Source organism: Lissotriton vulgaris, chromosome 7, assembly GCF_964263255.1.
Source record: "Lissotriton vulgaris chromosome 7, aLisVul1.2, whole genome shotgun sequence".
Lineage (NCBI taxonomy): Eukaryota > Metazoa > Chordata > Amphibia > Caudata > Salamandridae > Lissotriton > Lissotriton vulgaris.
In genome coordinates this window covers 1,159,781,303-1,159,799,133 of record NC_141695.1, presented here as the reverse complement: position 1 = coordinate 1,159,799,133, position 17,831 = coordinate 1,159,781,303, and the positions used below count along the sequence as shown (strand labels likewise).

Here is a 17,831-nt window from a genome sequence, read left to right as displayed (position 1 = left end):
TGTTTGGGGGGCTCTCTGTGTGTGTTTGGGGGGGCTCTCTGTGGGTGTTTGTGTGTGTCATTTGCGAGATAAAGCTAGTGGCATTGTAAATGACAATGCCATTTATTTATGTAAAAAAAAACATAAATAAAAATAATGTCAAGAGCAATGCCAATAGCTCTAACTTTAACAAAGGCAAAACCATTGCATTGTAAATGCTTGTTTCTCCTAATTTTCATTATCGTCTCCACTCCTGCCACCTCTTCTTCCCTTCTCGCACCCCGTCCCTTCTTGGAAGGTCTCTGCACCTCGCTCAGCTGTGCTAGCATGTCCCGTTACTCTGCCCTTCCCAAAGTTATGGCCTAGAAATAGGAACAAGTAAGATTCGCCGCGCCCCTCTCACCCCACTCCCTGTTACACAAAACCCAGCACAACCCCCCCACACACACACCGAGAGCACTGGGGACTGACACAGCCACGTCCTGCCCAGAGAGAGCCGGGGTGGAGGCTTGAGGAGGCAGGATCTCGCTCCTGTTAACCCAGAGCACGGTGAGCGCTCAGAGTTTGTCTTAAGGAAAGTTTTGCATTTAAGTGTGTGAGGTGTCAGGGAGCACAGGACACCCGAGCTGTGTCAAGCGTAGCCCCCCCTTTGTGGCCGGGGGCTCGGATGGGACAACCAACCAATCAGCTCTCACGCTCCCAGGAGTGCCCCGGAAGTCGATTTTTTTGTGCTGAAATCTGCCTGTTCCGTTCGCGCCGAGGCCTGCGTGTTCCATGCGCGCTGAGGCCTGCCTGTTCCGTTCGCGCCGAGGCCTGCCTGTCCCTGAAGAACTTTGAAGGTGCCTCGGACCACAGCCCTGCTTACAACTTCGCTCCGCAGCTGACCGACTGCAATGAAGCCTCAAGCAATGAAATAAACTTTACCACACCCGGAAAAAGTCGGCACCGGCAAACACACTCCTCTGGAGCATACCTATGCTCATCAATTCTATAGACCCGGTGCTGAGAAATAGGTGCCGGTGCTTAGCACCGGAAAGCACCGGCACAAATTAAGCCCTGCTTTGAGATTCAAAGAAGGGCTCATATGCGCAAGTTTCTGAATGTGAATGTGTTCTTTGTGGGAGTATGCTGGAAATGAAGGGTGCATAACTACATATTCTTGCATGCCATTGTCTGCATTTAATCTAATCTAGTAGATTTGTGTAGCGCAGTGGTCTTAAAACTTTTTAATGCTGCGCCACCCAGGTGAAAAAAATTAACCGGGCCCCCAAAGAATTTGGCACAATTATTTTCTTAAATTGGCAATTTTTAAATACGTCTAGACTTATTTAAACACTGCAGTTAAGATCTGTTATTTAAAAAATGCAAACAGATATAGGATTGCCAAACCTACTATTCTGGTGAGGCAGGGTTTACTAACGTGTACAAGTATCCTCAGTGTGATTATTAGAAGTAGGGGGTGTTATGAAGAATATTTGGAGTCCCTTCCCTTTTGACACATACTCCTAGCAACTAATGGCCCATTACAGAGCGCGTTACTGCTGCTCATGTTTTCCAGCTTAAAACAGCCCTGTTATCAGCATAATGCTTCTTTTTGACAGACCCGGGCATCCCTTCGGGGGCCCGGCCCCCAGTTTGAATACCCCTGGTATAGTGCATGGCTACCTGGAGGCTTCCCAGCGCTGAATAAAACCAGCAGATCAGAGGCTGCCCAGCTAGGATCTTAGCAGAGGAAGATTCGAGAAAAGCCATGTCGCTAGAGCCTTCCTGAAGGTCAATTCAGAGTCTGACTGAAGCAGTGTTAGAGGAAAGGAGTTCCAGAGTCTAGATGCCAGAAATTTAAAGGAGCGGCCAACCCATCTGGATCTACTCGGTGGTAAGGTTCAACCAGAGTGAAGAGAATTTGAGGCCCCTTCCTGTGGAAAGCCTTATAGGTGATTCACAGACATTTAAATTGAACTCCCTGCAGCCAATGCTGGTCAGCCAAGGCCCTCCTTGTGGATTGGCGCCTTGGAATTTTGAATAGGAGACGAGCTGCAGAATTTTGGATAATTTGTAGCCTCTTCTTGACATAGCAAGGGAACCCTAAATATATGGAATTCCCGTAATCAAGTCCAGAGAAAATCAAGGCCTGGATATTGAGTGTGTGTACTAGAGGGGGCAAAAGATGTAGCACTTTCCTCAGAAGTCTGAAAATGCCAATGTATTTCCAGCTAGCGAGTTTGCCTGTTATTTCGATTGTAAGCCTATCATCTAACCAGATGCTTAGACTTTATATTTTATTTTTTGGGGTTGGGGCAGCTCCTAGGCATTCCGGCCAGGGGAAAGGCTCTCTCGTAGCCTTATTATTTCTTAACACGATGAGCTCCGCCTTATCCCGGTTTAGTTTGAAGGAGCTTTTGGCCATCGGCACGTTGATTGTGGTTAGATCCTTGTTCTAGAGTGATCGATGCAACTAATTTTGTATCGTCAACATACAAATCTATAGACAGGCCAAAATACAGGACTAGTTTTGCACACAGGCGCAGATAAATGTTGTACAGAGTGGGACTCGATGTGGAACCCTGAAGTACTGGACATTTCAAGGACAGGATGTCACAAAAACATTCTTGGTCCTGCAACTGCAAAGTTCTGTCCTCGAGGAAGGGTTTAAGCCAGTGCAACGCACAGTCACCTATCCCCACTGTGGCGAGCCTCTTGTCAAGTGTTATGTGGTCCACTGTGTTGAAGGCTGTGCTGAGACCCAGGAGTTGTACAACCCTGATGAAGAAGTTGTCTAAGGTCTTCAGTTATGGCTAACAGTGCCATCTCAGTGCTATGTAATGGGCTGAATCCAGTTTGGGTGAAATTAAGGTTGTTAGATTTTAACCCCTTCCCCGCGGTGCGGGGGAAGGGGGGCCGCGCAAGGTGCTCGTGACGAGCTCAGCTCGTCACGCTGCACAGTGGAGCTGTGCTCATGGCGAGCTGAGCTCATCACGACGACGCCCACTCATTGGAACGCCCCGCACAGGAGGGGAATTATTCACACATGGGCGTTCCGCGGCGGTTATGACAAGCTCAGCTCGTCCTGAGCACAGCTCCACTGTACCTCATGACGAGCTGATCGTCGAAGGAGTGAAGAACATGGTGAGATGGTGACTAATCTGTTCTCCAAAAGTTTTGATATACCTGGCAGCAAGGAAATGGGCCTATAATTTCCCAGACATGATTGGTCGAGATTTGTTTTTTTCAACAGAAGCTGAACCTCATGTTTCCATTTTCCATTTTTTGGAGGGCTCTGACATGTATTCGGTTTGTGTGTAGTTATGTGAATAATTGAGGCAAATGTTCCCGACTTAGGGTAAAAAGGACTTGTATCCTGGTCAAGGGCTGGTGCACATATATAACTTTGATCGTTTTTCTTTTTTTTCTTTGTGTATATGGCTTGATCATTATTTATGTCTCGCCTACAGACAGTTTTTAGCTGTCCGTTGTCGAAAGACCTATCGTGGAGAATATCATTGATTGGCTTTCTTGTCGGTCTCTTTTGCTTTCCTCTTAACAGATAGTTTCCCTTCCTCTTCTTGTGTTTGTCCCACCACCAGAGCCCAACTTTTTAGCTTCGTTTTGATTTAGCACTCCAAGATGGGAGTCCGCCATACAACTTGGCACAATAACAAAACATGACGGGGACGTAATAGGTGAATGGTTTATCACTTTCTTATTGAAAGTGCCATGTAACCATAACTATGATATTTTAATAGAGCACAATAGATGTAAATGCATGTGTGAATGTAGGTGTCTGTACCTGTACGTATCTGCTTGAGTTTGTATGTTTAAGACTTTCGCTTTCATTTCCTTTAATGTATAATGTTTAACAGCTTTTATTGCTGGATGATGAGTAAAATTGTATTTTCTTGATGTTTTCTTAACAGGTGAATATAATCCCGATCATTGCCAAGGCAGACACCATCTCCAAGAGTGAATTACACAAGTTTAAAATTAAAATAATGAGCGAATTGGTCAGCAACGGGGTTCAGATTTACCAGTTCCCCACAGACGATGATGCAGTTTCGGAGATTAATTCGGTAATGAACGTAAGTAACATAACCTTACTGAGAAAAGTGCATTTATGTGTTTAACAGGCAAAAGGGCAGCCCTCAGAAGATCACCTTCAGGGATGGTCTTAGGACTCCATGCAATAACTCTCCTCATTTACTAATAAAAAAAAGGTAATTTGCATCCATGTTCTTTCATTAATACCGAAATAATTCAGACACTATATAAATGGCAGACCTGATCTATAAGACCCGAGTAGTAGCCCTGAATATAGGCCCCAAGCAGGAAACTACTTGTGGATTTCATTTTGCAGTGTAAAAAATCCTTTGGAATATAGATTGAGATGTACGAGTAAGGGTTTGAATTGGATGCCTTAGGAAATAGTAAGACATTGAAATGCGGAGAGAATATGGTGAAACGGCCAAAGATGCTGACTTTGTAAATGGGAACCAGATTTGAGTCTCGGTGTCGGCTCAACATCCTGTGATTCTGGCCAAATCACTTAATTTCCCCGTGCCTACAAAAATGAAAGTGTTCTTGTGTAATGTAACTGGAGCTCATGTACAGCACTCCAGTACATTTGGATCGAGTTTGTGCTATATACAACTGCAAAAAAGAATGCAAACAAATTACCTAGTGAATTTTACCTTTAACAATGCACTCTGCTCTGACTGGACCATTCTTCAAAAACTCTAAAATATAGTACATTTAATTTGCAATATTGTGGTACACTGTGAACGTAGTACCAGCAATCACTATATCGAGAATACAGGTTTATCTCTGAAGAGATTTCAATTTGCTTGAGGTTTAACTCCAAAGTAAAGTGGAATGGACCAGAGATATGCTAGCTTTCACATTCCAAGAGAGAAAGGGACACAATCAGAGGTAACAAAATTCATCATGATTGTAATAATCGACCGTAAGTGTTCTGTATTTGGTAATACCCAAACTGTGTGTTCTGTATCATTCTTCAGCATTTACTTTTCCAAATAGTTTGTCATTGTTTTCTCTCTTGGGAATGCAACACCATTTCTTTGAACCAATTTACCTTTTCTTTTTAATTTATCTAAACAAATTATTGTGTTTAGCCATTGAACAAAACATTAAAAACACTGTTGCTTGTTACAATGCAGTATCCTCTTTACCATGAGAAGTCTATAAAGATTAAGAACTGTCCTTGAACCTCTTCTAGACTCTTTAAAATGCAAATGCATTGTATCCAGTCGTCTTCGGTTGAGGATTAGCTTCTGTCCTCATGATGAAAGTTTCTAAATTAACATGAAGACTCTTGATTCGTTAACGTTAGCAAGAAATGACTGTGAGGTTCCATTGCACTAATGCTTACTGTGTTGACAAACTTGGGCACTTGGGGAGCTGGGTCTAAATACATAATTTGAGCCAGATGGACCTCCATTTCATATTGCGCTACTTCCGCATCAATTACAGTACCTCAAACACATCTACCAATGTGTTGGAACACTGGCAATGTGATGTTCTTAATCTGTGACAAACAGAACAGTAAATTAAATCCCTGCTATGCCTCTTGTTTGAAGTTTGAGCCAAACTGCATGTGTGTTTTACGAGAAAGCACAACCCTCTCTCAACTAGATGATTAGATTTGTACACACTGACCATCCAAAACCTACGTGTCATGGCTTCACTGCCTCGCGTCAGATCTTGGGTCTCTTTCTTATAGTGCCTCCTCGCGTCTGTTTCCCTCCTGCATAAGATGTTATCTTATAGATCTTGCATGAGGTGCTTTCCGGTATTGCGAACATAGCTGGTTTAAATAATGATTGCTTTTTGATGATGTTGACACAGTGGTGCACTTTTATGCTCTTTTCACATTGCCTGATTTGGGGTCTTCCTTGATCTTAAGTGCCTCAATTTAGTTAAATTCCTGCAGTATGAAAGGTGGCAGAGTATACCTAGTTATCGCTGAGATGTCCAGAACGTTCACGTTTGTTGTGGAAACAGTTGGTTTTATTCACACATGGACTACGTATATTGGCAGCACTAGTTAAAACTGTCTCCAAAAAAACTGCAGCAGAATTTGACAAATGTTAATGGTGGGGCCTCACCTGATAGTGCCCAAGACTCCAATGAGATTGGTCATACCACGTTCAACCTATTATTAATTTAGTTAGGTTATTCCTGGTCCGCTGTGGATATATTGGCAAGTCAGTCAGTGACATTCCCTGTACCTCTTTCAAAAGACTGGGAGTTTTTTGGTCGCTGAGGGTAGGATGTCAGATTGGAAGTAACCCCAGTATGTAGTACAAAACATCAAGTTACGGCTGATACCATTGTGCCCCGGTATGAATATGTAATAATTAAGCATCTATTCGCCATGTGCTTGGATGAAAGGAGCAATAGCCAATCAAGTTTGCACCTAGCCAGGCTGCCCTGGAATAATCAATTGTCAAAGCCTGAGTTGGTGAGGCAGACTATTGTAAGTTTAAATCTCTGATATAGATAAAAGGATTAGAGTTGTGACTTAAAGTTTAAAACAAAATCTATTTTAGGTTCAAGATATGATTTTAGCTGTACAATGTGCTAGTGCCATATGTAGAATCAATGTGAAGATTGTTGCTCGATAAGATGAGATGATATAGGTTTTTAGCTTCTTTCTATAATAAGCCCTGGGGAAATAAAGAGCATAGTCAATTAAATATCACAATGAAGTAATGATGTGGATTGGTAAAGGACACTAACATCAGGGTGGCGCCAAGAGAAATGGGATGACCATTATCTTACAGTAGTTCAGTTGGTGGAGTGCTTCCTGCAGAGGTCTGTATGCTTCCTGCAGACTGAATCCAAGATGGCGGACTCCAATATTAAACCCATCTGAGGTCATCAATATAGGTAACCTAGTGGTAGGTCAGGGGTGACCAACATGTAGACCCGTGGTCTACAAAGCCCGAATCAGCACCAACCAGCCCAGTCAGTCAGTTGATTCTGCCTGACATGTGCAACCTACTGCTCCCCAAAACGAACCCCCGCAGGCTCAACCCAGTCCCCCACTCTTCCAAGGTAGATAAACTGAGCAGCAGATGGGAACAGTAACATCTATAATTGGTGACACCTGAAAGCAGCACAATTATGTTATCATACACTACATAGAACAATATTATTGCATATGTTATCTCTGTTCAAGTTAATTGCAAAGATATTTATTTCAGGTGGCTGTTCTTTAAACAGGCATGATTCCAGTTTTTTGGTGTCAGCATTAGATCCCTGTGAGTTAGATAGACAGATATGCTGATAACATTGTTTAGCCTGCTTGATGCTGATGCGTTAGCCTCAGTGTACTCTATTAACCTTGTCCTCTCACAGACCTTCACCACCAACAACAAACCACTGACCCCACTTAGCCTCCCAGATCACATTCCATTCAGAGTCATACCACCAATACCCAACCCTACTGCGACCAATGCAGTGCAGTTCTCCACCCACAAAAATGCATGGGACACCAAGCCCAATTCAGTTTGGTCCAGCCACTGCACATCATAGGCCCATCTTAGCGGTATCACCACTCATCCTGTCGGCAGTAACTGGAGTTAGACTATAACTTGGCTTCACACTTCTCTTACCCTTACTGCGCACACAGTTTACCTCCTAGGCAGACCCACCAGCTCTTCACCCCGAGTCATCCAAGAGGATTCACAAACTCCTTACAATTCCACCTTCCAGGACTATCCAAAAAGGCTAGATCCCAAAACCATCTCTAGGCATCCTCCCCCTCACTTGAATGCCACATCCCTACAGAACTCAATGTAAATGTCTAAATTGATGACCTTTGCTCCCGGCGCCATGATCACCCCCATTGTATGATCTCTGCTACATTTATCCAGACTCTAGTCGCTCTTCTTTTCCCATCCATCCTATTCCCTAGCCGGATACAGTACCGATAATGAGTTCAGGAGGGGAGGCTAAAGAGAACTTTCCACACTGCACCCCTGTACTCTAGCAGGCTCTCCAGCCTCCCCCACCCCTGAGAGAGGTACTCTGTGGCACTACAGGTTTCCCATTCCACAGTCCACTCATCCTGACCTCTGAACTAGCTTTGCTACCCCAACAAGTTTGTAGTTAAGCGCTCTAGTTTTACACACCCCACATCTCCAACATAGCGCTAAGAACCTTTTTTTCTGAAGCAAAGACTGCTATCCAATGCCACTCAAACTACTCTTCTTGCTGGAAGGAAAAAGTCACTGAGGGATCGACATATGGCCCAGCCTACAAAGTATCACGCTGGACCCGTTTCAGATTAGCGAAGGACCCACCATCTGCAGACGAGGTGCTGAACTCCCTGCATCTCTCCCCACTCCCTGCCCGCAGCAACCACAAAGTGTCTCTCTGGAGGCCTTTCCCATACCACATTGCATGGCAGCTCACAGAAAGTCCCTTAGATTACTGTTTCAACTTTGTGTTAATCACCCCCTATTCCGACACACCACAGAACTTGTGGGCCAAGCAGTCTCCCCATCTGCGGCTCATTGACCAAAGATCTCTATACATCCTCCAACTATGCAGCATCACACCGCTCTGCTTCCCGACTCCCCAGAGCTGTAATGAGCCTGCAGCTACTACAGATCCGCCTTTTGGGCTCGTTCACCCCATGCTCATCCTGTGGATCCTTGTTGCAGCACAGAGTTGACTACTCAAGCAGAGCCACCCCCTCGATATTGCACCTCTAGACGTCCCATCACTTCATCCACATACATTCCATTAGATGGTACTTGGGTCAAGGTTTCAAAGCCAGTCAGATACTGGAGTTCCAGGGCGATTTTGTGGACTTGGCTCCCAAAGTGATTGATGGATCGGAGTTGAAGACCGTTATGTTGACCATTATGCCAAAGTGTGACATTTACTATGTTTATGTTTCAGAGGGATTGTTTTGACCGTGATCCCAGCACTCGTGTTGACTGGAGTTCTAAATATGGTTGTTGAGCAGAGCTGTAGTGGGTGGCATGGACTGAGCCAGTGTACAAAGAGGGCGTTCCTTCGAGGTTTCAGAGGTCCGCATAGAACAGACCCAGGCTCCATAAGTGTCTCTGGTTGGTCAGGGGTTCAAAGGGAAAAGTGATCTAGCAAAGACCTTATCACATTGGGATTACATCACTGTTTATGCTCCAGATGTATGGTGTAGTAGTAGGAATGAGGGTTTGCAGTCAACAGAAGATGGTAAAATCTTAGCTTTATGTAATTCACATGACTGATCAGTATTTTGCGGGAATAACTGGCTTTTTTTTAATGGAACACAGACTAGCAGTGGGTAAAGATCCAAGGATTCAGCATGGGGTGATGATGATCATTCTTGCATTAGACAAGAATGCATTAATCAGGTCAGCGTTGGGCGGATGCATAGATGGAACTGAATGTGTCCATCCTCGGTAGACCAAACTGGGGTAAAAATGGCCAGTGAACTTATCTAAAATAGTCCGGTGCGTGGTTGTATATCAGTGTTGTGCTTCTTTAAAGCAAACTTCTTAGTAGTTTATGCACTATGTGGCCATCATGATTGTGGTGAAACACAAGTATTAGCAGTTCAATAAATGAGTTACAACAGTCCTTTTAAAGGCAACATAAATACTGAAAAGAATCTGAGTTTGACAACTAGCTGGAGTGCATCGCGGCTGAATCAAACCTCGGCCAAATCAATGCTTTATTTATGGACCTTGACTCGGTTAATTCATTCCTGTTAAACAAGATCCACCGACCCCCATGATACTCTTATCACTGCAAAGTGTGTATCATGATTAACAGGAATGATTGAATGAATCGAGTCAAGGTTCATAAATAAGGCTGTGATTTGGCCAGGGTTCTACGGAGTTGTCCTATGTCGGCTGTAATTGAAGTAGAAAGCACTTTTTTTTTTTTTTGTATGTTGGAGTCTAAAATTCATGCATCTAAAATTCATGCATCTAAAATTCATATCCGGCTTCCTAATTTTCAATAAATGGAACCAGAGTAAATTAAGGACCTTCTGTTGTGCTCTTTGTGGCATTCCACAGTACATCATGACGCAAAGTCATAAATTGGAAATTTGTGTCTGGTCGGAACTGGACTTGCCGGTCTGCTGCCCTTTGGACAATGTTAGGTTCCTAGCACTCTTGACAAACTACTATCTGCACCTCGAGACAGAGTGGTGCATTGACCTTTTGTTGTGGGGCCAGAGGCACAAGATAGTCTGGCGACTAGCCAATGAGGATTGACCTATTCTACCTGACCGAGAGGGTGGGGATCATTTTGCAGATGACCCGAGTGGAAAAGGGGTTGGTTCTGAAAATATTATGACGGATATGAAATTGAAGCCAGCTTTAAGCTGCTACTTTACCTGTCATTGAGAAGGTCCCTTCTTCATATGCACGTGCTATGAAGTCTTAATTATTCATGTTCTCCGGGTCTCCCTTGAATAACTTTTGCATTCACATATAGAACAAGGTAAGGCTAATGCCTTCGTGCAAGGCCCCTCGTGGAATCACATCTAGTACGATCAATTCTAAAAAGTACAGGGGGAATTGGGGTTAAGGTCTAGAGTGGAGTCATGAATATAACTGGTGAAGAAACAGGGAATAGCACATGTTTGGGGATGGTGGTGGTGATAACATATCACAGATAAATGTATCTGAACTAGAACTTTCTGGGTGAGTTCTGAGGCCATTGGTAACCCATGGGACCCCCATATAATCACTCCATCAGATCATACGTTCATGTATCTTCTGTGTGAACCTTTGGCTTTTCTTAGTTACATATTGTCTACTGGGTCTGGTGGCTTAGTGGACTAATGCATCCACTGTAGGGGCCTGTGTTTGACCTCATGGTCACCGGTGGGTCCACTCAGCCTTTCATCCTCCTGAGTTCGATAAAATGAGAACGATTGAGTTGGGAAACAATAAACTTCTGTTATTCAGCGTAAAGATACCCTTGGGTTAAGGCGCGCTTTTCAAATACACGTTATGTTCTGTTTATGTCAGAAGTCTTTAAAAGCAAAATATGTTTTGTCCTTTAAAGCACTCAGTTTGGATGCAAGTAACTCATTCACCTTTACAGTAATATTCTATTATCCAACCAACACATCTGGTGCCCCAATCCATTCTAAAATACCAGAGGTTTGACAGCCATTTTGATCTGGGTGGACTAGGGGTCTGCCCTTGAGAGGAAAGAGGATAGACAACTCTAAGGGAGATTGGCCAAAACAATTCAGCCACAGAACAATCTGTAAATATTTTAGAGTACTAGTTCTGTAAGAAGAACGATAAGAAACATATTCTTTTTGTCGTGTGAATTTAGCTGATACATGCCCTTTGTCACTAGCCAGCTGGGGTGTGCAACGTCAATAAAAACTTAAATTTGTTCATCAGTTGGCCTCTATTCACATTGTGGAGCGTCTGTTTGAAAGCATAAAAATCCACAGGATAGTGTTCCTATTGTTTCCCTGTTGGCCATGGTAGAGCAGTCCCATGACACATACCAGACAAGTTTCCTTAGCAGATGCTCTAAAATCCGCAAAGCATGTTTTCGGATAATTCGCTGGCTTGTAGTCAGTCACTCATAATAAAAAAATCAGTTTCTTGGGCTAAATTTATTGTTGTAAAACAGGCAGGAAAATCATTATTGATATGGCATTATATCCCGCTGCTGCGGGCTATATCATTGGTTAAAGGCCCTGAACCCGAGTTATAGGCCCTGAACCTAAGTTATTGGGCCCAAGCTGCATGGGGGATCTATAATGAAGGTGATGATCTTTAGCAATCTATCTAGGCCGAGACAGGAGGGCTGACATGCGATGAGAACATTCCGTACACTGAGGATAGAATGTTACGACTTAAAACGTGAGAAACAGAAAGACTAACTTTAGATAGTTGGAGCAGAAGGTCTGTACCAGCCATTATTGGCCCTGAGCCACCCCATTGTCTGCAGTGGAGGTCTCGACATTCCAGTGTTCTAATAATAGTTAATTAGTGGTCCTTGGTTTCCATTAGACAACATTTGGCCTTTCTACTGTTTGTTCAGTGCTGTGACATTTATTTAGAGCCTGTACCTTGTCAGCTCCTTGCTATCAACGCATCAGGCTACGTCATCCGTGTGATTATCCAGTAGAAAGCCAGAACAACCAGAATCCCTTGGAGATAAAATACTAAACCAGCCTCAGCAGGTTTATTCCACTTGGCCATTCTGGCGGCAGTCACGCTTTCCTTCTTCAGGATGACTTTGCAGCCACATAATTGCTGATTTCCTTCTTTAGCGTGGTCTACAGGCACTATATATCCACGGAGGAGTGACACCGGATTGCAGGCCTCATGGCTGAAAGTTAAATGTTTATTTTCGAAGATGGATGGGTCCAAGGAGCGAATCTGTAGCTCGGAGACCGCGTTTTCTTTGGGCGTACATCTGTGGTGTTTTTGTGTTTTTTTTTCTTCTTTTCCTCACTGCTGTCTTTAAACGGAAACCCGAGGGAGCGAGGCTCTGCTTGGGAATTGCCGCATCGGATGTTTTCTTTCGGGTTGTTTCAGTTTGGGCGGCCCGTGTTTACGTTTAATCCCTGAAAGTCGTACAGTCTCGGCTTTGATACACTGCTATCTCCTCCCTGCAGTCGGGCTCTGCTCTGGCAGATGGCGGCGGAGCGCAGAATCATCTCTTGAAACAACATGACTCGTCCAAGAATTATTTGCGTTACGTGTGTTTGCTTCCGCTTTAAATTATCATATATATGCACAGCCAGTAATAGGTTAGTCACGCGTCAAATATTCAGCAGGCTGAGATTGTGTACGCGGCATGTAAAATAGCAAAAACGATTTGCACCGCCTGCTTCTGTTTCTTTTCTGTTTGTCCTTGCTGTCACTCCTGTGCTGTTATCTTGCCCATAGAGGCGTGCAAGTGTGCGCATGTGCAGTTGGCAGTGGTGCACCACGACAGAGGCATGCAACGGAAATGACGTAGGAAGGCGCGAGGTAAAGCAGCCTTAGCGTTGAAGACTTTAAAGTGCAGGTGCAGTGTTGACTGTTTCTCTCCAGTGTATATTTTGAAGGTTGGGTGTTCGAAGTTTCTGTGGGGGGTCCTGGCCTGGGTCAAAAACCCGATGCGGAACACCATTAGAAGCATCTTCCATTTTACCAGGTGCCATGAGCAGCTTATTTTAAGTGTAAACAAGCATTGCCAAACTCAACAGACCTGACTTTAATGTGCTGATGAATGCAAACTGCATTTGTGTATGCCTATATTTCGATGCGTTCCCACATTAAGGCCGTTTGCATTGCCAATGCTTGTATTGTTGTAAAGCAGCTGGTTTGTGTGCCTTTAAGGCTGTGTCTAAAACATATAAATGTGAATTTGTGTGTGATACATTTCCCGACGGAAATATTTACCAAACCCTGATCTTGGAAAAAGAAATACCGAATTGATTTCAGTATGCAGCGTATGTATGAGTTGTGCTTTTGAGATGTAAAATAATGCCCCCTTCCTACACAAGAGGCATGAAAATACCATAGGCTGATAATGTAGCATAAGGTGAAAAGAAAATAGTCGTCTGGGCAGAGCCAAAGTCAACTTCATGTATTTTAAATCATTGACAACGATAGATCTGCAGTCAGCTAGGCTGTCAGACCAGACTTGAAAAACACACATCTTCCAGGGAAAGAGTAAAAACAGCAACTCTGGCATATGTAGCCATCTGGCAGTATGGCCATGTATGTGGCTTCGTTTCTAATAAAGAGAGGAGGATTCCTTTAAAAACAAAATCTAAAAAATTGCAAAAAATATGACCGTGCACATAACTCTCAGATGCTGAAGTGGGAAGAGAAACCTTTTGAAAAAATGAACTGTAATGGTGTGGCACTATACCCTGGCACAATCACACGACTGGGACAGCTTGAAATCAAAGAGGTGCTAGGGGCCTCTGGAATGCTGTGCACTCGTTATGCACTGCCCCAAACTATGTACATGTTGGGAGAAAACTCTTTAGTCTGTTGACACTATATTCAATATCCGTCTGCCTAGAGACTCTGCAACTATCCTACTGTGACTCTCCTACCCCAGGGCATAATTCCCGAGACCTACCAGAAAGAAGCAGCTGGCAGTGACACCTTACAAGCCATCCTCACGGCTTGGAGACAGGCCCAGGGTAACTTGTGTTGTACTTTCCTTTATTTTGGTTAACCACTATTTTCCATTTTCCTTGCCGGCATGACAATGTAGACCGTGGTATGTGTGAAACATAAAAAAGCTAATAAATCTACAAGCTGTATGTTGTACAGTGCTTTGCTCCTCTCTTGGGCCAGCACTCTAGATCTCTCTGTGTGTTCCTTGTTCTGGAGTTCTCCTTCGCCCTGTTGGCAGTTGGAGCTCTGGTCGGATGAGGGGTTGACCTACCTTTACCTGTGCTGCAATAAAGCTCCTATTTCACTTACCTGTTCCTGAGATCTTCATTACCTTTACAACATTTGGCGACTTGGGCTGGCGAGGTGTCCGACCACTGCTTCCCCGTTTGGTGCTGCAGCCTAAGAAGATTGTACAGTGCGGTAGTGCTTCAACTCCCTCGAGAACCCCGTGTGGTACACAGCGTGGATGCGGACTACTCCTTCCGTGTTAGCAGTGACTGTAATATCCCAAAGAAAGTCTTCGGTAGATTTCTTCACCGGATTTCCTACTCGTAGCGGTGAGTGACGTCATTCATATCAACGTCTGCGAACCCCGCTTCACTTGGTGAGTCGCATAGCAATGCAAGCGTGCAGCCGCACAACAACGCAAATAGCAGCGTCACCGAAGCGAATCCCGCTCCGTCCGGTGAGTCGCGTAGCAACGCGAGCAGTGTCACTGAAGCGCATCTTCCATGCGCGTCGATCCACGCTGTGGCTGGAACGTCTGACGTGTAACGAAGTACACGCACGACGTAATCGGCCATTTTAGAAGTGTTTCTCTTCATTGTGTTGACAGTTACCTAGGATACGCTCCGAGAAACTGAAAAGCATTGTAGACAGTAAACGGCTCTTCGTTACCCTGTTGGAGTAAGCGCTAATTTAAAAAAAAATGTATCAATGCTTTACAGACAGGTTTATTAATAACTACAATTTCGTTCTTTACCCTTATTTTGTGGTGTACAAAAGAATATAATACTTATCTTATATTCGTGACTCATGGCTCAATCAATAAACGTTGCTCTTCCACCACAGTTCTTATCTGAACCAGGCAATCCATCAATAGCGTGGGAAGACTGGATAGTCATGTTCAACAATTACATTGAAGCTCTAGATGGAGAGGATTTTTCACCTAAACGGAAAAAAGCTCTCTTAATGACCACTTTGGGTAAAGAAGGACAGCGTCTTTTCAAATATCTACCGCAAGTACTACCTTCAGGGTCACAAGTTGACTTAGATGAGTTTAAAGAGGCGGTAGCAAGACTAGAAACCCGGTTTGGCAAAGAAGAAAACCTTGTTCTTCAAAGATATAAATTTTATAAAAATAAACAATTGGCTGACGAAAGCATTGATGAGTTTGTAGCTAGACTACGCGAATTATCAGTCAAATGTAACTTTGGTCAGATGGCGGACGAACTGATTAGAGACCAGCTAATTGTCCAAGCTAACAACAGGAAAGTCCAAGAGCGACTGTGGGCAGCGAAGAATCCAACTTTGAAAGTTGCTATAGAACTAGCTAAAGTGGTGGAAGAGAGCGAGAAGTGTATGAGAGAGTTACAGAAGAGTGGTCTAGAAACAAAAGTTGCAGAAATTTCCAATAAGAGTATTGTTAGTGATAATAGTGATGATGAAGCTACAGTTATTGCAATTGTTAGGAAAAAGGGTTATGTCCTTCAGAAAAATAATGTGCAGCAATCATCTTATAGTAAGAATAATCAAAAGATGTGTTCTAGGTGCGGAAGTTTTTCTCATACTTCGGATGGGAAATTTTGTTTTGCAAATAACAAAGAGTGTCTACGTTGTGGTAAAGCGGGACACTTCGCAAAAATGTGCAGAAATAGAAATAATTCGAGAGTAACTGTTATTAATGAATGTGACGATTTGAAACGTGATGTGAACAAAATTTTAGTTCTATCTGATACTGTATGCTCTTGTAAGGACCAGAGAGGTAATCCGTTTAAGGATGACTTTGTGATTGATGGGAAAATTATTTCTCTCATGGTGGACACTGGTTCCAAATGGACCATAATTCCTATTTCATTAATGAAGAATGTGTGGGGTGAAAGAGCACTAAAGGCGTGTGACATTTTCCCGTCTGGTTACCAAGGCGAGAAAATTGACATGCTAGGTTTCTTTGAAGCCAAGATTGACTTCAAAGGCAGATCAGCACATGGTAAGATATACGTTTCAACTGATGGACCGGCAATTTTAGGTCGTCACCATCAATATGACCTGCACATTGTAGTTGACCCTAGGTCTGATAATCCAATTTCTATTGTTGAAACCTCATCTTTGGAAGACATATTGGGCAAATTTAGGAATGTTTTTAGAGATCAGTTGGGAGAACTTATAGGCTACTCACATCGCATTATTCTCAAGGAGGGCAGTTTCCCCGTCCAACACAAAGTGAGGAGAGTGCCTTTTGCTTTGCGGAATGAAGTTAAGGCTACTCTAGAGGAAAGGCTCCAGGGGGGGATCATTGAACCCATAGAAGCGTCTCCATGGGTTTCGCCCGTAGTGATCTCACAGAAACCTGACAATAAAATTAGGTTCTGTGTAGATCTTCGTTCATTAAATAAGTGTGTTGTAGCCGATGTGTTCCCATTACCAAACATTGGTGAATTGGTCTCGACTCTCAAGGGGGCAAAGTTCTTTAGTAAGTTGGACCTTAAACATGCGTACCATCAAATTTGCCTAGATGACAGCTCCAAACACTTGACTGCATTCATCACCAGCGAGGGAACATTCCAATTCACTAGGCTACCCTTTGGGCTAGTCTCTGCCGCTAGTGTATTCCAGAGACTTGTCACTGAAGTTTTTAAGGGTCTTGACAAGGTGTTGTACTTTCAAGACGATATCTTGATCTACGGTGATTCTTTACAGGAACACAATAGGATTTTACAGAACGTGTTACAAAGAGTGGATGAGGCTGGTTTAACGTTGAGAAAGGAGAAGTGTGCTTTTCTGTTGAAAGAAATAGAGTATTTAGGTTTTTGCTTGTCGGAGGAAGGCATTAAACCAAAGAAAAATCTACTGGAGGCCATTGAACTAGCACCTTCCCCTGTTGACAAGGATCAACTTCGGTCCTTCATGGGTTTGATCGAGTTTTACTCGAAATTTGTGAGGGATTTTTCGTCAAAGACTGCTTCCCTGAGATCCTTGTTAAAGAAAGGTGTCAAGTTTAGTTGGACTACTGAGCATGAATCTTGCTTTAAGATGATCAAAGGGGAACTTAAATCTGCAAATGTTCTTACCCCTTTTGACACTGCTCGGTCCTCTATTCAAATGGTTGACGCCAGTGCCATAGGTCTTGGTGCAGTTCTTTTACAAAAACATGGAAGTGTAGAAAAAACCATCGCATTTGCGTCTAGGCCTCTATCTACCTCGGAGTCTAATTACTCTGTTATAGAGCGTGAAGCTCTTGCTGCCGTCTGGGGCACAAGTTACTTTAGAACCTACTTGTGGGGGTACAAGTTTGTTCTGCGTACGGACCATAAACCTCTCTTAAATGTTTTAGCTCCAGGTGGGGCTGGGAAAGGGTCTCCAAGGTTGGCGAGATTGGCCTCTCGCTTACAGGACTATCAATGTGAGATCGAGTTCGTTCATGGATGGAAGAACATCCAAGCAGATTGCTTGTCAAGGCTTCCTATTCGATCCACCAGTTGTGATTCTGAAGTT

At 43.6% G+C, this 17,831-nt stretch overlaps 1 protein-coding gene across 6 annotated transcripts in view; it reads left to right on the top strand.

Annotated features, from left to right (window-relative positions):
- The window catches only part of SEPTIN8 (septin 8), a 406,279-nt gene that overhangs the window by 286,899 nt on the left and 101,549 nt on the right, over positions 1-17,831 (top strand). For 4 of the 6 annotated variants that reach the window (XM_086931616.1, XM_086931618.1, XM_086931621.1 and 1 more), the window contains one exon: positions 3,894-4,055. In XM_086931616.1, coding sequence (XP_086787742.1) covers positions 3,894-4,055 — 162 coding nt within the window. The remainder of the gene's footprint in view (positions 1-3,893; positions 4,056-17,831) is intronic. The other 2 variants (XM_086931619.1, XM_086931620.1) reach the window with 1 other exon arrangement.